Below are 26,463 nucleotides of genomic sequence, written 5' to 3'. Positions count from 1 at the left end.
AGCAACATATTGAGGTGGTGTTTCCACATTTAGTAATTGGTTACCAGCAACTACATGCCCCAAAAAGGTCAAATATTTAAACCAGAATAACTCGTAGATTGAGCGTCGGAAAATTTTTGTACCAAGGTGAAAATGTGAAGGAGGAATAAATTTGAGTGCCCTATTGAATTTTGTACCAACGAGAAATCTCATTTGCAACTAGCTTAGAATTTCTGTACCTGTTTGGGTTATTCAAAATTTGGATAGACTAAGAAAGTAAGATATGCCATTTTAACCAGCTGAGAATTTAAAGAAACAAAGGGGACCTACTCAATTTTCTATCGACGAGAAATGCCATTTCAACTACCTCAGAATTTATGTGCCTTTTTGTGCTAAGGTCTATTTTAACTCTTCTTGACTAATTAGATAAACGAAGGAATATTGTACCAATGATAAATGCCATTTTTTTTCTAGACCATGTTCTAATATTTAAACAAACGAAGGGGTGAATTTGATTGAGCTATTCAATTTTGCACCAATGAGAAATAACAGCGTATTTTAAATAAACAAACAATCGGATAAATTTAACCGGCTCAGAAGTGTACTATTTAAACAAACGAAGGTCTCTTGAGTGAGATTTCTAACTAACTCAGAATTTCATTTCATTTTGAAATACTCAAATTTGGATGGAGTGTTTAGTTTTGTTCGAACCAGAAAAATTTGATTGGATTATTTCCTTATGTACCAACTGGAAAAAGGGAAGGGCCATTAATCAAATAAATGAAGGAATAAATTTGGGTAGAATATTTAGTTTTGTACCTAGCAAAATTAGAAAAAGAAGTGAAGAACGAATAAAATCTGGATGGACTATTTTCTTATGTACCAACAAACAAAATGGAGCACCAGCGACAAAAAAGAAACCGAAGAAGGAATAAATTTGGGTGACCTATTCAGTTTGCAGAATCAGCATTCTATACTTTTTTCTGCCATTCATTGGGGGTGTCCTATTTCTTTTCGTGCCAACGAGACCATTTTTAACCGACTTAGAATTTGTACCAAACAGAAAAGAGGAGCTACACGATTAAACAAAGCAATCAATTTTTAACTAGCTCAGAATTTATGTGCCTTTTGTAACGAAGAAACAAATTTGAAGAAGGATGATTTTAACTAATCCTGCTGCGAGTAGATCAATTAGTACATAGTAAAAAAGTAAAACAATATGGCATTATTGCGACTTTCATTTTCGAATACATACGGATTAAGCCACTATGGCAAAAAAATACTGCTCTCTCTTTGTGCTTATTTGGAGCAGACTTAAGAGGACCAAGCATTAGAAACCCGCTAGTAGGGCGTCGATTCAGTAAACTCTACATCTAGTAAAAGAAAACGAATAGATAATTTTGAGACAGTTCCATATGGGTAAATACAGTATTAGTAGAAACGATAGTTTTTAATTAAGTAGAGATAAGGAGAGAGTGAAAAAAATGGAAAATTAAATTTTAAATCATTATTATTATTATTTTAGAGGTCAAAAGGAAGAATAAATGAATTTGAGTGGCATATGTACGGAATTTAGTTTTGTAAAGGGCAAAAAAATTTGAATGGAATATTTTATTTTGTACCAGCTGGGAATTTAGTACTGTACCATTGTATCAATTTAAGTATTTTGTACTATTTATTACCACCGAGAAGGTGTAGAATATTTAGTTTTGTTGGCTTCTTTATTTTGTATTAACGACTAAAACCTTTAACACATACTTGGCTGTGTGCATCACAATGGCCGAAGTTTTTCATTTCCCTGTGGTACAACGTAATGGTCGCCCCGCTTATTCTAGGTCTACAGTTAGATATTTTCGGTTGGATAATGGAATAAAGCCGTGTTTTGTTGAGCACAATGCCCACTATAACGATGTGGTAGACAATTATTTGATGGATAGATATTTGTTTAATAGTCGCTATAACAAATGGTATATGGTAGAATTTGTTAAGCATTTATCGCAGGTAGATATTAAGATAGACTTTTTGTCGTTGGTTACTCGTTTAACCGCGCACAGTTCTCTTTTCCAATCAGCTACCTTTTTTGCCATGAAAACTAAGGGTAATAGTTATACTGTGATAGCTTTCTTTCGCTATGGGGGAACGCAGGACACTTTGGATGAGTTATTAAAGTTTTGGAATCATGTGTGCGAGTTCAGGCCAAGTATCCAGATTGCGGGTTACTCGTTTAACCGCGCACAGTTCTCTTTTCCAATCAGCTACCTTTTTTGCCATGAAAACTAAGGGTAATAGTTATACTGTGATAGCTTTCTTTCGCTATGGGGAACGCAGGACACTTTGGATGAGTTATTAAAGTTTTGGAATCATGTGTGCGAGTTCAGGCCAAGTATCCAGATTGCGGGTTACTCGTTTAACCGCGCACAGTTCTCTTTTCCAATCAGCTACCTTTTTTGCCATGAAAACTAAGGGTAATAGTTATACTGTGATAGCTTTCTTTCGCTATGGGGGAACGCAGGACACTTTGGATGTGTTATTAAAGTTTTGGAATCATGTGTGCGAGTTCAGGCCAAGTATCCAGATTGCGGATTTACTTGGTTGCTTTACACGATGTGGTAAAACTGGACTTTTTGCGGTATCTCCTGATACCTATCTGTTGGACCTCGCGGTATTTGGAAGCATGGTGAAAAAGAATAACAAATGGTTTTTCTCACAATAAAGCTATACATACAGAATAATCCATTATGGCAAAAAAAATACTACTTTCTCCTTATGCTTAGTTGGAGTAGACTTCGATAACAAGAACGATACATTGTGTAAGAATTTCCAATTAATAGCGGTATTGCACTGTACTTATAATAGTCTCTATAATAGTCAGCAATAATGATCTCTAAGAGAGTTATTAGGTAAAGATAACCATTACACAGCCATTCTGCGAACACATTTATAAGACCATATTCTGCTACTCAAACAAACGAAGGAATAAGCTCAGAATTTCTATACCTTTTTGTGTTATTCAAGTAAACGAAGGAATAAATTTGTGTGACTTATACCATTATAACACGCTCACTATTTTTATACCATTCTGTATTACTCTATTTCATTTTTGTAACAACCAGAAGAAAACAGCGCAGCATTTTATTCCTTTGTGGTGTTACATTTTGTATATTTTTGTGTCATCCAGAGAACAATTTAAATTGCCTCTCCCGTCACTATATGGGTATTGACGTGTGTTTAGCGAATTAGGTTTACAAAATACTAACGGCGACGCTAAAGTCCAAAGTTTCCCGGTCACTAACTAAATATTTGAGCATGAGATTTAACAAACCGGAGTTGCGTAATAATTGTGTAGAACAGACTACATAGCAATTAGCGTAATATCATGCATGGCCATTTTTGATCACCGCAGAAGAAGAGATTATATCAGAGTAAGAAAAGTTTTCAAAGTTCCATGTTGCTGCAGATATTTAAACAACGTTATGAATGGGTTACCTAACAGGTGTATTGCCTATTGCTCAACGATTCAATTATTTTTAAACTTTCTTTCCTCGTCTAAGTCCAAAAAGACAAATATATATTTTTGCATTTATGTATTTTATTATAATGGAATATAAGATTATGGAGTATATTTGGAAATAATAGAACATACATCATGACGTTATATTAACGAATTATTTTGCATTGCCTTGAAACATATTATTAAACACGGCGAATGCATAGAATGCTTTTATTGTAGGTATATAAGTAGATGTGTCACACTTGATTTGTTTTTGCGGAGAGTAGAAAAATGACTAGCATGGAAATTGCTTATGTTTCACCTAGAGAAAAAGAAATTCAGCGTGAAAACGAGAAACCAATACTGTTAATACAGCCGTCTGACCCTGATTTGCCAGATGAATTACGTGATAAAGTGAGAATCATATATCCAACACAAGAAATAGAAGATGTGTATTATTTTAGACGCTATAATAGGTATAATGATGAAATACTCCCGGAAAGTGATGATGACAGTGTTTCAAATATTACCTGTTTTGAACTGGAAGCTAATGAGTGCGGATGTACTAGTGAAAGTATTAGTCATACATGTGTTATACAATTATTTAATGAGTATGCACCAAATTCAGTATTATTATGTGAAGCATGTTCTAAACATAATGAGAATGAAAAAGATCACAACTGTTTGCTACAGTATGATTACGAATTATTGCAAAAGGTGTGGACGATCTTAATTAAATGTGAAATGAGAGAGAAAATCTATAAACTTTATTTAAAGAAGCATTTTAAAGGTTGTAATATTAAGAACACTTATACTGTGGAGAAAAAATTTAATCTGGTATATGAATACATTACAGAGTGTGATTATTATATCAACAAAATAGTAGAAATGTTTTTAGAGAAAGATAAACAATTATTTAATTCTGTAAATGAACACTGAGCCCACTGTAGCATATGCATTTGATTGTGTAAGAATAGAAGAACTTGAACTGTTAACTGGATCAATTTGTAGTACTGTAATATTAACAATTCAATAGATAACTAACATTGGACTCTGGCAACTGAATTGTCAGGGAGAGTCAATTTAATTTGTTCTCTGGATGACACAAAAATATACAAAATGTAACTCCACAAAGGTATAAAATTCTGAGCTGTTTTCTTCTGATTGTTACAAAAATCAAAATAGACCACCCAAATTGATTAGAGTAATACAAAATGCTATAAAAAAGTGAGCTTTTTATAATGGTCCTTCTTCCCTTTTTTTGTGGTTGGTACAAAACTAAAAGGTGGTATAAAAGTGAATAGATTTATTCCTTCGTTTATTTGAATAGAGCAAAAAGGTATAGAAATTCTGAGCTTATTCCTTCGTTTGTTTGAGTAGCAGAATATGGTCTTATAAATGTGTTCGCAGAATGGCTGTGTAATGGTTATCTTTACCTAATAACTCTCTTAGAGATCATTATTGCCCGCTATTAATTGGAAATTCTTACACAATGTATCGTTCTTGTTATCGAAGTCTACTCCAACTAAGCATAAGGAGAAAGTAGTATTTTTTTTTGCCATAATGGATTATTCTGTATGTATAGCTTTATTGTGAGAAAAACCATTTGTTATTCTTTTTCACCATGCTTCCAAATACCGCGAGGTCCAACAGATAGGTATCAGGAGATACCGCAAAAAGTCCAGTTTTACCACATCGTGTAAAGCAACCAAGTAAATCCGCAATCTGGATACTTGGCCTGAACTCGCACACATGATTCCAAAACTTTAATAACTCATCCAAAGTGTCCTGCGTTCCCCCATAGCGAAAGAAAGCTATCACAGTATAACTATTACCCTTAGTTTTCATGGCAAAAAAGGTAGCTGATTGGAAAAGAGAACTGTGCGCGGTTAAACGAGTAACCAACGACAAAAAGTCTATCTTAATATCTACCTGCGATAAATGCTTAACAAATTCTACCATATACCATTTGTTATAGCGACTATTAAACAAATATCTATCCATCAAATAATTGTCTACCACATCGTTATAGTGGGCATTGTGCTCAACAAAACACGGCTTTATTCCATTATCCAACCGAAAATATCTAACTGTAGACCTAGAATAAGCGGGGCGACCATTACGTTGTACCACAGGGAAATGAAAAACTTCGGCCATTGTGATGCACACAGCCAAGTATGTGTTAAAGGTTTTAGTCGTTAATACAAAATAAAGAAGCCAACAAAACTAAATATTCTACACCTTCTCGGTGGTAATAAATAGTACAAAATACTTAAATTGATACAATGGTACAGTACTAAATTCCCAGCTGGTACAAAATAAAATATTCCATTCAAATTTTTTTGCCCTTTACAAAACTAAATTCCGTACATATGCCACTCAAATTCATTTATTCTTCCTTTTGACCTCTAAAATAATAATAATAATGATTTAAAATTTAATTTTCCATTTTTTTCACTCTCTCCTTATCTCTACTTAATTAAAAACTATCGTTTCTACTAATACTGTATTTACCCATATGGAACTGTCTCAAAATTATCTATTCGTTTTCTTTTACTAGATGTAGAGTTTACTGAATCGACACCCTACTAGTGGTTTCTAATGCTTGGTCCTCTTAAGTCTGCTCCAAATAAGCATAAGGAGAGAGTAGTATTTTTTGCCATAGTGGCTTAATCCGTATGTATTCGAAAATGAAAGTCGCAATAATGCCATATTGTTTTATTTTTTTACTATGTACTAATTGATCTACTCGCAGCAGGATTAGTTAAAATGAACCTCCTTCAAATTTGTTTCTTCGTTACAAAAGGCACATAAAATGGTCTCTCTTTGCTTTTCCTCCGTTTATTTGTAGAGCACAAAAAGATAAAATAGTCTTTCTAAAAAAGCCAACAAAACCGAATGGGTCACACAAATTTATATCTTTGTATATTTTGAGTACTACAAAATTAAATAAAATGGCCCTTCCCCGTTTTCTTCTGTAGAACACCCAAATTTATTCCTTCGTTTATTTTAGTAGTACAAAAATGTACATAAATACTGAGCTATTTAAATTTTACCTTCTTCGCTTTTTTTCTGCTTAGTACAAAACTGATTAGGTCACCCAAATTTATTCCTCCTTCGGTTTCCTTTTTGTCGTTGGTGCTCCATTTTTTGTTGGTACATGAAAAAATAGGCCATCCAAATTTTATTCGTTCTTCACTTCTTTTTCTTATTTTGCTTGGTACAAAAGTGAATAGGTCACACACATTTATCTCTTCGTTTGTTTAAATAGTACAACATGGTCTAGAAATTCTGAGCTAGTTAAAAATTGATTGCTTTGTTTAATCGTGTAGCTCCTATTTTCTGTTTGGTACAAATTCTAAGTCGGTTAAAAATGGTCTCGTTGGCACGAAAAGAAATAGGACACCCCCAATGAATGGCAGAAAAAAGTATAGAATGCTGATTCTGCAAACTGAATAGGTCACCCAAATTTATTCCTTCTTCGGTTTCTTTTTTGTCGCTGGTGCTCCATTTTGTTTGTTGGTACATAAGAAAATAGTCCATCCAGATTTTATTCGTTCTTCACTTCTTTTTCTAATTTTGCTAGGTACAAAACTAAATATTCTACCCAAATTTATTCCTTCATTTATTTGATTAATGGCCCTTCCCTTTTTCCAGTTGGTACATAAGGAAATAATCCAATCAAATTTTTCTGGTTCGAACAAAACTAAACACTCCATCCAAATTTGAGTATTTCAAAATGAAATGAAATTCTGAGTTAGTTAGAAATCTCACTCAAGAGACCTTCGTTTGTTTAAATAGTACACTTCTGAGCCGGTTAAATTTATCCGATTGTTTGTTTATTTAAAATACGCTGTTATTTCTCATTGGTGCAAAATTGAATAGCTCAATCAAATTCACCCCTTCGTTTGTTTAAATATTAGAACATGGTCTAGAAAAAAATGGCATTTATCATTGGTACAATATTCCTTCGTTTATCTAATTAGTCAAGAAGAGTTAAAATAGACCTTAGCACAAAAAGGCACATAAATTCTGAGGTAGTTGAAATGGCATTTCTCGTCGATAGAAAATTGAGTAGGTTCCCTTTGTTTCTTTAAATTCTCAGCTAGCTAAAATGGCATATCTTTGCTTTCTTAGTCTATCCAAATTATTTTGAATAACCCAAACAGGTACAGAAATTCTAAGCTAGTTGCAAATGAGATTTCTCGTTGGTACAAAATTCAATAGGGCACTCAAATTTATTCCTCCTTCACATTTTCTCCTTGGTACAAAAATTTTCCGACGCTCAATCTACGAGTTATTCTGGTTTAAATATTTGACCTTTTTGGAGCATGTAGTTGCTGGTAACCAATTACTAAATGTGGAAACACCACCTCAATATGTTGCTTCGTTTACTAGTCTGATTTTTGACCTCCGTGGTAAGTACCTTTAGGACATGTAGTAGTTGGTGGCCGATTACTAAATGTGGAAACAGCACCTGAGTATGTGGATCCATTTTCGAGTTTGACCTTTGACCTCGATGGTCATTATTTTGGGGCATGTAGTACCTGATGACCAATTACTAGATTTGGAAACACCATCTCAATATGTGGGTTCGTTTTCGAGTTATTAGGTTTTAAGTATGTTGACCTTTGACCTCGATGATCATTATTTTGGAACTTGTAGTACCTGATGACCAATTACCAGACTTGGAAACACCATCTCAATATGTGGCCCCGTTTTCGTGTTATTAGGTTTTAAGTAGGTTGACCTTTGACCTCGATGGTCAATGTTTTGGATCTTGTAGTACCTGATGACCAATTACCAGACTTGGAAACACCATCTCAATATGTGGTCCCGTTTTCGTGTTATTAATTTTTAAGTAGGTTGACCTTTGACCTCGATGGTCAATGTTTTGGATCTTGTAGTACCTGATGACCAATTACCAGACTTGGAAACACCATCTCAATATGTGGCCCCGTTTTCGTGTTATTAGGTTTTAAGTAGGTTGACCTTTGACCTCGATGGTCAATGTTTTGGATCTTGTAGTACCTGATGACCAATTACCAGACTTGGAAACACCATCTCAATATGTGGCCCCGTTTTCGTGTTATTAGGTTTTAAGTAGGCTGACCTTTGACCTCGATGGTCAATGTTTTGGATCTTGTAGTACCTGATGACCAATTACCAGACTTGGAAACACCATCTCAATATGTGGCACCGTTTTCGTGTTATTAGGTTTTAAGTAGGCTGACCTTTGACCTCGATGGTCAATGTTTTGGATCTTGTAGTGCCTGATGACCAATTACCAGACTTGGAAACACCACCTCAATATGTGGTGCCGTTTTCGAGTGATTAGGTTTTAAGTAGGTTGACCTTTGACCTCGATGGTCAATGTTTTGGATCTTGTAGTACCTGATGACCAATTACCAGACTTGGAAACACCACCTCAATATGTGGTGCCGTTTTCGAGTGATTAGGTTTTAAGTATGCTGACCTTTGACCTCGATGGTCGTTATTTTGGAGCATGTAGTACCTGATGATCAATTACTAAATGTGGGAACACCACCTCAATATGTGGCTCAGTTTTCGTGTTATTAGGTTTTAAGTATGTTGACCTTTGACCTCGATGGTCATTATTTTGGAACTTGTAGTAGTTGGTGACCAGTTACTAGATTTGGAAACAGTACCTCAATATGTGGCTCAGTTTTCGTGTTATTAGGTTTTAAGTAGGTTGACCTTTGACCTCGATGGTCATTATTTTGGAACTTGTGGTTGCTGGTGACCCGTTACTAAATGTGGAAACACGACCTCAATATGTGGACCCGTTTTTGAGTTATTAGGTTTTAAGTGTCATACAAACGACGTCCAGGTAAAAGTAGGTGTGGTATTGGTAATCAGCATGGTCGAAAACCCCCATATGCCGAGTTTCATCCAAATCGGTTAAAATTATCGTAGAAAGGGCGTATCCCACATGAACCATAAGACCCAGGTAAAAATAAGTATGATATTCGTAATCAACATATTCGAAAACCCTCATATACCGAGTTTCATCCAAATCGGTTAAAATTGTCATAGAAAGGGCGTATCCCACATAAACTATAAGACCCAGGTAGAAATAAGTGTGGTATTCTTACCAGCATGGTCGAATCGGAAATATAAATGTTTCTGCGCATGCGTGTTATTTCTACTAAATTGGATTTGGCATACGCAACCAAGTGTGGGTGTATACTATGTTATTTAGGGAATGAATAACTGGAACCAGCACTGCAACTGGAACAGGCTGTAGTCTATTGTAATGTCTTATTTCATGTTTCTGCGCATGCGTGCAATGTGTAATTAATTGGAAATTTAAATTTACTGCGCATAAGCAATCAAGTGTGTGTGTGTGTGTTGTTATTTTTTTTATTCTCTGCTCTATTATGTTGCTATAAAGTGCTCCTAAAAGAGAACGGGGATGTTATGTCTTATTTTATGTTTCTGCGCATGCGTGCAATGTGTAATTAATTGGAAATTTAAATTTACTGCGCATAAGCAATCAAGTGTGTGTGTGTGTGTGTGTGTTATTTTTTTAACGACGAAATCGAAACAGTTTTGCGCATATGCGCAGTAGGTCAAAAATTGGTCTCAAAATGGAGGGCGAATACACCCCCATTATTCTCTGCTATGTTTAAAAAGAGTGCTCATAAAAGGGAACGAGTCTCTGTGTAATATGTGCTATGTTATGTGTTCGTAGTCTCTGTGTAATTTCTGCTATGTTAAAAGTGCTCATAAAAGGGAACGGATCTTATGTGGGGTGTGGCAGGTGCGGTGATCCGGCGTCGACCTCCGCCATTGCCGGTCCCAAGCCCTGGATGAGAAAGGAGGAGGGTTGGGGGTGTTGCTACCCCGTAAAAGAAAATAAGCCATACTCTGCGCTAGGATGAAGAATGTGATATCTGCTCTGCTATGTGGTTGTAAAGTGTTCATAAAAGGGAACGAGTCTTTGCTGTTTAAAAGAGTACTCATAAAAGGGAACGATATGTGCTATGTTAAATAGGTTGATGAAGAATGTGATATCTGCTCTGCTATGTGTTCGTAAAGTGCTCATAAAAGGGGACGAGTCTTATGTGGCGCGTGGCATGTGTGCGGTGTGCGGCGCAGCAGAGCGTGCGCGTAGCCGGCCAATCAGCGTCAGGGGAGGCGAGGTCCGATGCCAGCCAATCGGGGTAAAGAGGGAGGGTCCTGCGTCAGCCAATCGGCGGGGGTCCTCCGCCGGCCAATCAGCGCGGTACTCCTAAGCGTGACCAATCGCCGTTAAGGGGCGGGGTCCGGTGCCAGCCAATCGGCGGAGGTCCGGCGCCAGCCAGTCAGCGCAGTAGATAGGAGGTCGTAAAAGAGCGTGAGCAATCGCCGTTACGGGGCGGGGTCCGCTGCCAGCCAATCAGCGGTCGTAAAAGAGCGTGGCCAATCAGCGTCAAGGGGCGTGGCCTGCGCCGACCAATCAGCGTGAAGGGGCGTGGCCGGGGGCGTGGCCTACACCGACCAATCAGCGTGAAGGGGCGTGGCCAGCCAATCAGCGTCAAGGGGCGTGGCGGGGTCACGTGACCTGCGCCAGCCAATCAGCGTCCAGGGTTTGCGCATGCGCAGTAGGAAAAAAAACTCGCCCAAGTGTCCCCACTCTACTTCACCATTGGTTATGCTTTCCATCGAAAAAGACCTGACAATAAGAATACTAGAGTTCAGCCAGCATGTATTAGGCAGTTTTGCTCCAATCAAAGAGAGAAGAATGAACTTACTAATTAAATAAGATGATTAATCGGATTAAATGTTCTGCATTATTTATTTTTTAAAAACAGATTTTTATTTAATTTAACATGTCACATAGCATTTGCATCTAAATTAATGCTGATTAGTCAATGAGTCCACTTTATATTTTCTGTCTCCGATCGTTCATACTGCAACACCCGAAACCACAAACCACCGGTCGCCACTGGAAAGTATGCCATGTTTTCCTGCCCATATTACCCAAAATTACTCTATATATAATACTTGATAACAAAACAATATTCTAGATAACTAGATAGATATGTAAAAGTGATTCGTTTTCTTCATGAAATATGGAATATTAAATTTTTTGATGCTCCCAATTATGTCAACTGTTTGGAATGAAAATAAGTGCATAATAAGAGCGTGAATTTACTCCATCTTAAATATTCTCGAAGAAATTGGTAGAAATTCTTCAATCTTGGTTAAATATAGCGTGTGTTTTATTTGAAATTCTAGAATTATGCATATAGTTGTTGTTGAAATTAGCCAGGGGCAACTCACCTCATTTAAAGAAGGAAGATATTTAACGGAAACTTTAATAAACATTTCGTTATTTAAAAGAGGAATATTTTAGGCTTCTCAATAGGCTTGGGGGACACCAATCAAGTTAAGGGATCAATTTAGCTATATTCTCTTGGAAACGACTTTTTTTTTCATAAAGATGGTGTGTGCTTGCTTTAGGCCTATTCCTTAGCATGAATCCGCTAATGTGTAAACTAAAAATCATACCTGATAACAACAAAATATCAGTTATAATAATTAAAGAAGAATTATATAAATTAAAAGTTTATATATTTTAATGTTTAAGGAATATGTAGCGGGGAAGGATGGGAGGAAAATTGTTATAAAGTGCAGCCGTTACTAATTCCGTTACTACAAAAAGTACGAAAGGTAGTCCGAATCATATAATAAACGCTTATTAAATTATTATACTAAATTATAAAACATTGTCTAACGTAAATTAACACAGAAAGTGATAGGTTATAGCATAGGAAGTTATTTATATTACGAACATTATAAAGTGATTCATTATACAAAGCCAGAGGTCAATCTCATGTCATTACTGTTTTCCCATGCACCTCTGTTGTATTGTATGATTAACATTCTTCATGAAAGCTAAATAGATTAATTTCTTTGTTGAATGGAAATTCAAGGACGTTTGTGTAATTCTATTTATGTTTATGAATCACAGTGTGTATTTCCATACATCACAATTGGTCAGCGGGAAAAGAAAGTGAATAATGTTCTTAAAGAATGATACTTTATGATAAAGGTGTTTCTATTCTTAGCTCTCTGATCACTGGTAAGAAGTACACTTTATTGTTCCTGTTATTCTCACTAACATCAACTGAACGTAAACATTGTGCTAACGTGGACAAAAGTGCGTTCCCATCCCTCCTGAAGAGTATGCGATCATGAAATACTCAAAGGTAGGACGAATTACATAACAATCTGTGAAGCAGTATTTATTTTGACTAGAGAACTACAGAATGTTTCTATGACGTTAAAGCTGATATTTGCAGCATAAATGTAATATCGTCCCTGAATACATTTGTCTTTGCAGTATTAGGTTTGTTGTTTGGTGAATAAGAGTAATCATCTCAACCTGTATTAGTAATGCTATAGATCGTCTCAGTTTTGAAAATTATCTCGGTAGCTTATTTGTTAGAACAATTATCTCCAGAGTTGATGTAGAGAAAACGTGGAAGAAAGAGAAACGACATAAGATCTGTTTGATTCACTAAATAGCTATGAACATCAAAATGTAGGGCACAGCGAAGTCGTTTTATCAGATGGATGAAAAATCTAAACTTCTAAAGAAAATCCTGGAGAGACACAAGTATGATTAAAATTGCCAATATGTTATAATTTCTTCCTCTTTTCTCATGTTTTAGTATATTTCTTACAGCATTCTAACCTCTTCGTTACTGGATTACCAGATAAAAGGAACCCACAGAAATAATTTTCCTTTAAAATTTAAACCAGAAATAAAAACTTTGCTATAAAAAGTACAGAATTTGAAGTTATGACACACCTGCTATTGCTTGTGAATCGAGCGCTCTACCGCTCAGCTAAATGTAATTTGTTTGCGACAACTAAAATATTGGTCTTCATACAGCGTGAATGCTGCTTTACATCTTGTCCAGTATTTACTATGACTTATATTTCAGATATAGGATTGGCTCCTCATGACTTTACCATCTTAATCGAGTCCAATTGAACAACGGTTATTGGTATCGGTTATTGGCATAAATGTCAAACAGCAACATAATAACTTATATTCTGTTGTTATCTGTATATAGGAATAAAATTAGTCATGTATTTTAATTTAATAAAACACTACCAAACATCTATTCGAAAGCATGGGTTTTCGTTTAATAATAACAAATAACAATAATAATAACAAAAAATCATATAAACGTACAAAGGCTTACTTTTGTCCACTACTGTTTGTCATCCTCGGCAAATGTAACTGAAATGAGTGTGTGTTGTTAAAATCAACATAACAAGAAAGGAAGAACATGTATGCACTGTTCGATGTCTTGAAAACGTTCAGAAATCAGAACGTAAGAATCAACAATAGCACGTTACCAGACAGATAAGGGAAAGAAAAAGATATCTAAAAATTTAAACTTTCAAAAACGTTCTGCCAAATGAGTTTATCTCAAATAATTTCTTGAATAGTGATTCTTAAAGTAACACAACTAAATACATTGTTAAAGATATCTAGAAATTGTTTGTCTATCTATCATTTTACTCATATTCTAACACCTACTATAAATTTCTTTAGTTTTCCCAGTTCTTCTAGTGCTCGACAGTCCTCGCATAACCTCTTTATCTCCAGTACTTATTTTCCATTTTAATGTCGTCCATCAGTTCTAGCTTCAGTTTCCCCGCTCCTCTTTCTGCTCCTAAAAAAACCTTCTCTTATGTATCTTATTTTACATTTCGATCTCAGTCAACGTCTAAGCACTTTTCTTCTCCAATTGCATGTAAATTTTTTCTTTGCTTTCATACTAACCTTAACATTTCTTCGTTCGTTTTCGGTTTGTTTCAGCTAATTTTTCTCATTCTTCTCCACCTCCACATTTTAAAAGTTGTCGCTTTTTCGTACTGTTTCTGACCATAGAACGAAATACTTTATGAGCTTCACTTTATAAAAAATCATCAAGCAAAGACCTACAAAATCCCTTATTGCTGGACAGAGTTCATTTCATCAGGATTCCTGACAACCCATCGGAAGGGGGCTGCCTCCATATTACTGCCTGGGTACTGCTTTAAGCCAAAACTCTTTTATATCGAAGATTTCTCAACTAGAACTCCAATACTTTTCATACGAATGACGTGACGACATTAATAAACTTGACGATAGTTAATGTAGTGTAAAATAACTTACGATTATACTATCGTAAATAATCATGACTAAAGAGATTTTTTGAATACTAATTGCAAAATCATTGGCACATGAGAAAGGATATACTTCTGTTTCAAATACTTTTTGTTCAAAATGGTTAAAGATGATCTTAATTCTAGTCAACATGAATTACATTAACCATACGTAAATACTGTTGACCAATTGATTTCTGCTTAAGAATAGTTACTTACTAAATAAGCTATTTCTTTTTTAAAAAAATGTACAGGCGCTTACAATGAATAGGTTTTTTTCTTTGAGTTCCAATTGATTGTGAAAGAAAGCACCAAAATCTAAAATGGTGGTAGAATTTATCATGGTATTCAATGTGTAGATAGAGTTACCTGATGTACAGTTTATATTCTTGTTCCACACTTCAAGTTAACATAAATTGAAAAACTCATTTTGTAAATCGTCAAATTTCAAAAATGGTTAGAAAAATAGCATTTAAAAAACTAAGGAAGGAATGTGTCGGTACTTCATACCACAATAGAAAGCGCTGCTACTACTACGCCAGTACATAGTTCACATTTTGGTGTTCATGCTTAGAACCATGAACTATGCTTCAAATTTTCTGGAGTCAAACTCTTCACTTGACTTTTACCGCAAGCTGAAAAAGGTATCTCAACGGAACAATATTCAATTACCATATACTCCATGAAGGCAACTCAGAGTACTTCTACGATAAACTGAGAACAAAAATTAGCTATTTTTTTTATTGATTTCGTGAAAGATCCGTTTAGCCATTTCAAGTTTTTACATCATATTTAATTTTACCTAAGGTCGAATAGATTCATCTCGTCAATCACAGTTCTTTCCAAATAGCTTTGTGCTAGAAAAATACCGATTGTGTGTTTCTTACTGAATTCTATTGCTTCATTCCACCATTTCATCTATTACCTTCTTCGCTGTCTCCTTTAGCTTCGCAGCATGATTTTGGGACATTAAACTAAAAGAAATTAAAAATTGCATTCACATATTCGGACCAAGTGAACATGAAACGGAAAATTACGCTGAAATTTTGAAATTTTAAACCGAGAACAAAAATAGATTAAAATCTATAATTTGGATTGAAGTAAACATTTATAATTAGGGAAAGGATCTCTTCATAATGACGGCAAAATCTAAATTTATTCTCCATGTTTTTTTTCTTTTTTTAGAAATAATAATAATATAATAACAAAAATACATTTTCTACAGACTGTCAGTTATAACATCCTAGTAGTTCGTGCTACATTTTATGTATAGCACTTACACAATTTTCGTAATTATTTAAATATACACAAAAATAGGCAAATATTTTCCATATGACTCAGGATATACAATATTCAGATAGCACAGTTATTATTATTAACCATGGAAGGTTAGAGTTCATCACCTGAAATATCCATCCTTCGCACGGGTAAATAAGGTTAATAAAAACCAAGATTGAACACCCTTTCCCTCCCTTAGGTGTATATTTCAATCGAAGGGGTTGGCCCAAATGCTCGCTATTTTCAAAAATTCATTTCAAACGACTCATCTAGTTTCCCGCATTGTGCACATTATGAATTTAGAATTGTTAATTAATATAGGTTCCATGTCCAACTTTATTCCCCTATTGAAACCAGAAATAGTACAAATCTACTTTTAATTTTAACATTGATTCTCATAGAGCGATAACGGTAATAGTAGGAGACAAAGTTTTTCGGTATGGATTCAGCATCCCAACACATGTTTAATCTCAGATTTATTCTTGTACTGTAACCGAAAATAGTAGAAACTAGTAGAACTACCAATTCCAATATTAGTTCCTATATAATAGTAACCATAAGAGAGCTTAAAACTGGTTTTGATATGGGCTCAGATTCAGATTAACTCACAGTATCCATCTTTTACAACTCGTAGTTATAAATTTACTACTTTAGGCTTTAATATATAACACACACACTAAAAAGAGTCCTGTGAAGAGAACTCCAGGGTATGGATTCGATGTATTTTGTTGCACAGAATCCAAATTTCGAAACCTCAGAACGATTGACAAAATACATCGAATCCATACCCTGGGGTCCACTGAACAGTACTTTTATTTTTGTGTGTGTGATTGTGTATTGAATTCATATAGGCCTAGTTTGGGCGTCTAACGTAGTTTCAAAATTTGAAACAAAAGTCCCTTGTGTTTATCTAGATTTACCAAAAAGACGTGTAGAACTATCTACTCTACAGAATGATAACAGAAAACCATTGTGGCTTAAGTACGGAATTTTTCACCAATATAGTACGAGTAATACTATTTGCTTCATTCAATGATGTAGTTGAACAAAGACATGACGGAATAATTCAATGCATATTTCGCCACCAATTCATTTCTTCATTATCATTACTTCTCACGCCTTTAAAGTATAAATAAGTAATCATCTAATTTGAAACACATTATTTTTAATGCATACACTTCTGGGATATAATTTACTTAGAGAATATGTGTACACACAGGACTTCGAACAATGATCATATAGATCTATTTCTACTATGCTACGCAAGTTGTTCATTTTGAATTTATCTCCATATTAGAAGAGAAGAAAAAGAGGAAGGACACAGGATCCAATTTTTGTTAATTTGAAGTATCTACTTTTCACATTAAGCATATATTACTTTCGAATGGAAAGTAAAATAATTAAACAGCAAAACCACAGCTTGGTAAATTCAGTGTTTTTAAAACAAACTAACTTTACTTCCTAAGGGCAAAATTTATATTCCGTTCCCAATTTTTAGTGTTCTATTACACAACTGAAATAATAATAATAATAATAATAATAATAATAATAATAATAATAATAATAATAATAATAATAATAATAATAATAATAATAATAATAATAATAATAATAATCATAATAGTGGTAGTAGTAGTAGTAACAGTAATGGCATGAAAGTAATTCTGTTAGGAAAACTGTAATTTATGTTGATGTCAGTTATGCTCACCCGTAATCATTATGGGAGTAATGTTTAGGATAGAAATATAATTCTGTCCCAGGTACGTAGTGATGCGCCCGAGACAAGATGTGTGCCATAAACGAGACGAGATATGGTTAGTAAGCTTCAAAATAAGACGAGACTAGACAAATCCCTGCGGCTTGTGAAGTATCTCGTCTCATGTCAAATGTCTCGAAAAGCTTAGCCTAATTTTAAAAATTAATTCGAAAGAGGTATTTACTGAGAAGGAGCTCTCTGCTTTAAAACCAATATCTACGTTTATTACTTTTAAAAAGTGGAATGCTTGAACTAAACGTAATAGTGAGCCTCGAAATCAAGCTTTATTAACTACTACGTAAAAATAGTGACTTGAAAGTGTATCATATAAAATATACCCATAATAGAGTAACAAACGTTTATGTGTTATAATAATAATAATAATAATAATAATAATAATAATAATAATAATTATTATTATTATTATTATTATTATTATTATTATTATTATTATTATTATTATTATTATTGTTATTATTTAACGTTTTAACAAATCCCGGCTGCAATTCTGCGTACCTACTAGTATACAGGTATCATACATATTTGCTTGATGTTTCGTTTACACGGGATATTCATGTGTCGTAAAGGTTAGTTGATTTGAAGTTTAACGTCCCCCTCAGCATCCCTATATGAGGCGTGGATCTACAGCTTAATGTGCAATCAAAACGGGGAAATCAAAGTGAAAAATATGTAAAGTTAATGCTTAATATTTGCTTAAACAATTAATATGGAAGCCAAAAACTTAATTACAGACTAACCTTAATCTAGTGATACTGCGAAAGGGAGGTTTTCAATGTGTTCTATGCTAATGCTTACCTGTCGCGCCATTGCACGTGAGTATGTAGTCACTTTATAGGACTATGTACATCCTATATTCAAGATCTTGTTTCTGGGCAGTAACGCTACATTCCAGGATAATAATATGCCGATTTACATACCTGAACGTGTTGCAGCATGGTTTGAGGAAAATTAGGATGAAGTTGAAAACCTCTGCTGGCCCTCCCAATCCACGGACTTGAGCATAATTGAACATCTTTTGGTTCGTTATGGAGGCATAAATCTGGCGCAGGTTTTTACTTCTATTCTTTCTTACGAAACTGAATGGCGCACTACACGCGAAATTGTGTAATATTCCACTTGCTACCATTCGCGACTTCTATGACTCCATTTCACGTCGTATCAGAACTGTTCTGAGGCCGAAGAGTGGCGCAGCGCTACAAAGTAAGTCCCTGGGGCTCATTAACCCTCTTAGTACACTGAGAAAAAAGATTGTAGGTGACGTACTTAAAAAGATAGGTTACATATGTAATTCCTGTAGTTTTTGGACTTAACGTACAGCAGACGTATAACTGAAAACGCATGTTTTATAATACTTTCTGTATAAGTGTTCCATCTATACGTACTTTCCGTATGAAACAATGCAGGTGGTCAGGATCTCACATATAAATGGACTATATAACATATAACTGACGAAGGTAACATAAATATATGCATGTGATATACGGAAAACTGTTAGATGTCAGACATCCTGCAACGGCATGATGTAACATCTAACGGCAGTGCCTATGTAGCATACGGATAACGTATGCTCCGTACTGATTTCTATAGTAAGCAAGAGGATACCGTATAATTGTACAATATACCGCTGTCCGGAGAAAGGATTTTTCTCTGTGTATAAAGAAAATAGTAGACTTGCAGTGAAATAGCTATTGCATCAACACTGTTCATTAGAAAGTCATGATTTATAGTTCATTCTGTTCACCATGAAACAAGCTTTCCAGAGGTGCTATATATTGGGCCCATAAAGTTCTTGAACAGGAAAAGTTGGGAGAATGTCGGGAAAATTCCTTCCAAAAACCCTTTCGTCAACTTTGGCCGTCTCTCGAGTGGCTCCGAGTAAAAGCACACAATCCAAATGTATCTCGAAAAATACTATAGGGAATAAGAAATTAGTGTACCAAATTTTGTTTTGATAGACGGAATAAGTGTGAGGGGAAAAGTTGTATACCAATACGCTCTGTGCATACAAAACCGAACCTATGACCTCACTTATAAAGAGAACATAGACTAATATAAAAATATTGCACAATCTCTGCAAAATGTAACAAGCGTGTCAATTGTTATCATGCATATTATTCCATGGCATGTGGAGAGGGAAATTTGGGATAAGTCGCAAAAATGTCTTCCAAAATGACTTTATTGCAAAGTTGTGCGTCGTCTGAAGCGACATCGGAGCGGGTAGGAGTCAGTGCGCAAATTAAAGGACATTTTTTTGGAGGGGGATTAAAGTGCACATCCGAGCAATTTACTAGATATGGGGAAAGTCAAAACTTATGGGAGATATCCAACTCTTCAGAGGAGGATTTTCCCCTCATCCTCCCTACTAAGTCGCACACTCATAGGAGTATACAATTAAAATGTACTTTAAAATACTAGGAGGAATAGGGGTAGGGGTATATCCTTAAAACAAGGGAGGGGATATAGTATGACACCGTAAGAACGGAATAGAGAGCAGAAGGGCATCGGTGGGGATGTTGGTGGGTATATCCCAATACAACTGTAGCACATTTGCTGTTTAAAATGCTTGCTTCATTCTACAGAGAATGTGGTACAAGTCTTGATATCAAGATAAATAGTACTGCGTTTATAATTTTTGTATTACTGAAATGCTCTCCCGTATGCTCTCTTTATAGGTCAGGTCATCGTAGGTTCGGTTTTTATGTACAGAACGTATTAGTATTCAACCTTTCTCCTCATATCTAATCCGTCTATCAAAACAAATTGGTACACTCATTTCCTATACCCTATAGTATGTTTCGAGATACATTTGGATTGGGTGTTTTCACCCGGGTCCACTCCAGAGGGGGCCAAAGTTGATGGAAGGGATTTTTGGAGAGAATTTTCCCGACGTTCTCCCAATTTCACTGTTCAAGTACTTTATGGACTCCAACACATAGTACCCCTGGAAAGCTTGTTTTATGCTGAAGAGAGTGAACTATAAAACATGATTTTCCAATATACACTGTTGATGCAATAGGTATTTCACTGCGAATCTCTGATTTTCTTTATACTAACAGGTTAATGAGCCACATTGACTTTCCGTTGTCCATGGAACCTAATTTTTTGTGCATGACATATCTTTGTTATGTTTATCGAATGGACTAGGTTAAATTCGGATGTCCGGATAACAGGTTCATGTCCGTTCCTTGTGACTTAAAGAGAAAATAATTTGATCACATTCGCATAAAGAATCACTTGTAAAATAAATGTATTATCCTAAAATGTGATTAAATGAAAAGGCCTAATTCAAATGCGTAACAAGTAGCTTAGCGGAAAAAGAAACTATATACAAAGTGAAGGAGACCTATGTACTATATCTTGCGTTCGTGCAAACATGTCATTTATCTCTCAACTCTTTCTTATAAGAGTTTTTTTTTTTTTTTAAATATTTTTTGGACTTAGCCCCTTTCTCCACTTGATGATGTAATTATGTTATTTCTTATTTGAATTTCTTACCAAAATTAAAGAACATTACTCTTCTTCCTTCAGAGTCCCTGTATGGTGAAGGGGCCACGATGAAATCTAAAATAGGTTGCGTATCCTTATGTGGATTAATATCGCTATAAATTTTCTTGTGTTTTTCCATATGTTTGAAGTAGGTCTTCAACTGCAAGAAAAGTAGGAAATATAATACTATTAGCATAAAACTAGTCGTGAGTTCTCATAATAAGTTTGGCGGAAAGAAATAAAAAATCTTGTTAATCATTATGACTCAAAATATCGAAGGAAAAACTCATATATAGTCATTAAAATATAACTTAAATTGTAACATAAAATTATGTATAGCCATTTTACACCATGAGGTATCACTTTGGAGTATTTTTATATCTTTCTACATGATGTAGTGTTTTCTCGGACAATTAATTTTTTCCCTTTTCCTGCTTGAAAATTAAGAACATAACCACAGTCAAGAAATGCGCTATTTTTCCTTTCGATCACGTAGTTTTGCATCTGCTCACGAGATGGTAGCACGAATCACTAAACCTAGGAAAAGTTTTGCGGTCAACTTTCACTACATTTCTCCACTTTGATATATGAGCAAAATGTCACTCTCACTTCTATATATCCGTGAATGTTATCTATACAGGTAAGTACGCATGTTTATGTATTTTTCTATTTTAAATTATTTTTGTTATAGTTCTGGAAGATGTCACTTCAGTCACAATGGAAGGGTTAATTTCCGATTTATGCGTAAATCTGTAATAATCCCTATATTGCAATCGTAATTGTACTTTATGAGTAAACATCCATATATGTATAAAATATCGAATGACAGCTGTCTTTGTGAATCATTAACAATATTTTAAGTCATATCTATCCTATTTATATAGACTCATTAGTAGTACAATCAATTTGATTAGTTTCATTCTATATGTAGGCTTTAGTCAACAGCTTAACTTAATGCCTCTCTTAAATGGATATCTTTACCATAGATTATTACTTTTACTATTCTCGAAGTCATGACTTCAAGTGTAAAAATCCTATCTCCAAGGCAATATTACAACTAAAACGTGTGTTATTTCTTGTAATATTTGCTTAACTATCTCTGTTTTCCAAACCGGTGTGTTGCGCTCTTCTGTTTTACAAAATTTTAAATTTAAAAATAAATTTCATGTCATCCAAAAGGACTTCAAGTCTTAACTTTGTATAACACCCTTTATTTTTATCGTGGAGTTCTTCAATAATAAGTTGAAATCAATTTTGAGACAAAACGCCTATATCAAATCTAATCTACAACAATCTACAAGTATAACGTAACCTAAATAAGTCGTGACGTCATGAGCTTCAGTAGCTGGAAAGCAGTAGCTTAAAGACGTGTCAAGGTCAGTGCCACAGAAACAAAAGTTGAGTTGCTTTTGAGTTTAACGTCCCGTTCAGCAGGGAGGCTATATGAGACGTGAACCTACTGATTAACGTGGAACCCGAACCATATGAGCTCCCGCAGGGAAGGGAACCCGGCACTCCCACGCCAAATGCGCGTACACTAACCGTTCAGCCACGAAGCAGCTCAGAAACAAAACTCTATCATAGATACTATACTGTGGTAAGCCACTCTAATTAGAATTGCTATAACTCTTCTTTGTGATCTTATTCTCAGTTCGTTCTTGATCTGTACTAGTATTGTTCCCATTTCATGATACTTTTAAGAAAAAATCTAATATGAAAACCGGCAATCGATTTTCGGTTTTGAAAGCCTAAACAATTTTTCGGTTTTTGAATCGAACATCTATTATAAAAATCGAAATTGAATTTCGGTTTTGAAATAAAATTGAATGAATAATTACTAACAATTTTCGTCGTCTCTCCATTACAAAAATACTTTCACGCAAATAAGGGTGTTCGAATTACGAAGAACAGTATTTCCTTTCTTTCCATTTCTTTAAGGTTACCATTACCATAGTCTTCCAAACATTTCCTATATAATCAGTGCTTGAAACGAGAAATAATGTGAAATGCTACTGCCGGTAGCCTATATCGTATTTTGTATTTGAATTTGCAAGTGTACCGTCAAATTAGAAACCTAACATGTACAATGTCACTAGAAAATATGTCAGTATGAAAATTAAAAGGAAAGACGAAGAGTCAGAGTAATCTGTATCATATACTAGAGAGTCAACTACCCATTTTGAGCCTTGCATAAGGTACTCAGTGCCTAATAAATCTCTTCGGAGCTTCGGTGCAAAAAAGGATTTTTATAACTCCTCAATCAGTACTTGGCCACAGTAAAGGAGGTATTTGAACCCCCTTCCGGTGAAGAATAATACTTGAAATTTGATATCCTTGTCAGAAACCATAACAACGAACCTCCTCGAATTGACTTACGTACGTGGTTCCCCGATTGCTTCTGCGGGACCTTCTTTCCTCCCGGATCCTAACTCTCTTTTCCTGAAAACCACGAATGAGTAACACCATTTAAAAAATAGTAAACCTACTATATGTTTCGTGAAACGCGAAACATTTTGTTTCACGATTCTAGATGTTTTGATTTCAACAAAGACGTACTGCACATTGATTTCAACAAAGTGTGTAATATATTTACTTAAGATGTTATGATATAATGATGATTAGCTTCACCGTAGTTTTAGTGACACCTTTTCTATTCTGTATTAAAGAATCCAGTCTAAGCTGGCTACTCGCAAGATACTGTATGTTACACAATGCGAGTTGTGTTAGTTGTTTTTAATATTTACATGTTTTTGCTTTTACTTTTTAAATATTACTTGCATGTTAACAATGGCGTAGGAAATCAAATCAAGTTTGCTATTAATACGATATTTTAAAATGTACAAATCTCAACAAAATGAATAACAGAGTAATTTAGATATTGTAAAATTTCTTCGGTAGAGCAATAAAATGTACTCGGTATTTGGACTTTCGCTTCGCCTTTTTATTATAAAAAGTCTTCTTAAATACACAAATTATAATAAGTAATTCCTCTAATATCTACTTAGGTAAGATTAAGATAGGAGCCCGGTGACCAAGCGTCGTGGGCTTTGAGGTGAGGTACTCTCGTTGACCGTGCATCGTGAGAGAGGTGTAGATTAGGTATCTCTCTCTCGGTGACCGTGCGTCGTGAGAAAGAGGAAAGGAACCCGGTGACCAAGCGTCGTGGGTATAAGGATGGGTACCTCTCGGTGACCAAGCGTCGTGAGAGGGTTTTAGGTGTTTCAATCAATCCGGAAAGGTGTTTCAATCAATCCGGAAAGATTGATGTTGGTTGAGGCATGCAGTTCGCTTTTATCCTGTATTGTAGGCTTCCTTCGTTGATTCTCGTCCTTCCGACTGTTGGCGATGGTGAACGACTCCTCTTCGGGACCGTCGTCTGTTTGTTTTTATTTACTATTAACACATGTAGTTCACACGTGGTTATTGCATGACGCAATAATTTCTAATATGAACTTCAAACAATGATTGCGGAGCGGTTCGGACCCTTTCGCCTTGGAGCATTGGTGCATTGCACTGTTTGTGCCACTGATTTTACGGCTTTGAACGTATTTCTACTACTAGTTAACTAACTTCCGGACTGAAAGCAAATACAAAATGCGTAAATTTCTATTTATTTTTTCTTGCAGTGTTATCGCTATCGGGAACCGAACGCATGTCTGCATACACCGAATGTGCGTGCCAACTATTAGATCAGAGGAGTGCGATTTTTGAGTTTGTTTTAGATAATGCAAATAAATTTACGCGTAACATGTGTAGAAAACATTCTGTTCTGACGAACAGAATTTTTTCGAATTGTAATTACGTGTCTCGATATCAGTATATCCGTGAGTGTAAAATAACGGCATAAATATTTCCTAAAACCCTTTCCTAACTTATTCTTTCTATATTTGTGATACTAGTACACATGAAAACACATGAAACGGGATCACCTTAGTGTCGACTTAAATTACAGCTGACATTTCTTTTTTTCTTTTTTTCTTTTTCTTTTCTTTTTTTAATGATTTTGCCTTGTTTTAGAACAGAGCAGAACAATCTTACGTGGCTAAGATTATTTTTACGGGGCAGTACTAATCGGACTATTGAAAGTTTGAGGGGCCATCGTGTTTAATGCGCTTTGCTAAATAAAGAAAACTAACACACACGCACACTAATTATACTTATATTGAGTGGCTGTGGGTCAGTTAGTACATCATTAACTCAGTATTAGGGTTTTAAGGTACACCCTAAAGCAGCGTTTCCCAAGAGGAAATCGAAACAAATTTATTAATTCTGTGACACCCCAAATTGGGAGACATAGCAAAAATTATATATTTCTATTTCACATTACTATGAACCTCTACAATGGAAAAAAATTACTTTAATTGTAATATATTATTGTACATACATTACTGTGTGAGGGTCCCGTTTGCGCATTTTGACCTACAGTCAGCAGAATTAAATGTCCAGAAAGAAAGAGAATTGGTTGATGTGGGGAATGACTGAGGTTTGAAGCTCCAGCACTCACAGTACGACACCGCATTATTCTGGATTTCTCTCCGGAGGGAATATCCAGCTATTTCTACAAAGGCTATGAAAATTCTTATTCCCTTTCCAACATCCTGCTTAAATGAAGCAGGATTTTTTGCAATAAACGTAATCAAGTGTAAGAACAGGTCGCAACTGTTGTCAAAACTTCGGGATTGCAAATTAATTTTGCTTCGTGCACCAACTTCTTTTACTCATTTTTAAAAATTTGTAACTTTCATATAGCATTTAAATAACTGTAACTTTCAGTAGATATTATTGAACAATTGTTACATTACTAATATTATTGAATAATTCTAACATACATATATTATTTAAAAATTGTAACGTATATTAACCATGTTAACAAATTATAAGTTTTATACTGTGTTACTCTTCTGTACATTTTTAATGTTGTAAAAAAGTAATTATTATCATTGATTCTTTATTGTTACAGACTATTTCGTAACTTGAAATTTTAAAATATCATTCAATCCTTTCGACAAAGCAAACATGCATACAAATTACCTACATTTGTGTCTTAAAAGTACAAGAGATTTGTTTGTTCGTTCTTTATTTAGTGATCTTCCTTCTTAGTGTAAGGTTGGATACAGTTTTTGAAAAACAAAGTGTAGTTTTAAAAATCTAAGTCCTATATTATTTAAGACATTGCAATTTGTTTTCTATTTTTAAATTAGAATGAAAAGTAAGAATAATGATTTACCACGGGGAAAACACAGTGATCGAGTTTTCTGCTTTGTGAGGAGATCAGTAA

General features: G+C 34.9%; 2 protein-coding genes across 3 annotated transcripts in view; one reads left to right on the top strand and one right to left on the bottom strand.

The window, feature by feature from the left end:
* LOC145693314 (clavesin-1-like) overlaps positions 1-26,463 on the top strand; it is a 283,708-nt gene that overhangs the window by 41,508 nt on the left and 215,737 nt on the right. Inside the window, exon 1 of one of the 2 annotated variants that reach the window (XM_081769189.1) lies at positions 21,768-21,825. The exons of the other annotated variant lie outside the window; for it this stretch is intronic. The gene's annotated coding sequence lies outside the window, so the exon portion shown is untranslated. Of the gene's footprint in view, positions 1-21,767; positions 21,826-26,463 lie in introns of those variants that run through there. 2 annotated transcript variants of the gene reach the window in all.
* LOC145692368 (retinaldehyde-binding protein 1-like) overlaps positions 1-26,463 on the bottom strand; it is a 64,257-nt gene that overhangs the window by 36,591 nt on the left and 1,203 nt on the right. Inside the window, exon 2 of the mRNA XM_081767666.1 lies at positions 21,195-21,345. Coding sequence (XP_081623792.1) covers positions 21,195-21,345 — 151 coding nt within the window. The remainder of the gene's footprint in view (positions 1-21,194; positions 21,346-26,463) is intronic.

Source organism: Thermobia domestica, chromosome 8, assembly GCF_964235325.1.
Source record: "Thermobia domestica chromosome 8, izTheDome1.hap1.1, whole genome shotgun sequence".
Lineage (NCBI taxonomy): Eukaryota > Metazoa > Arthropoda > Insecta > Zygentoma > Lepismatidae > Thermobia > Thermobia domestica.
The sequence above is the reverse complement of the archived record's forward strand: the minus strand, read 5'-3'. Positions and strand labels throughout refer to the sequence as shown.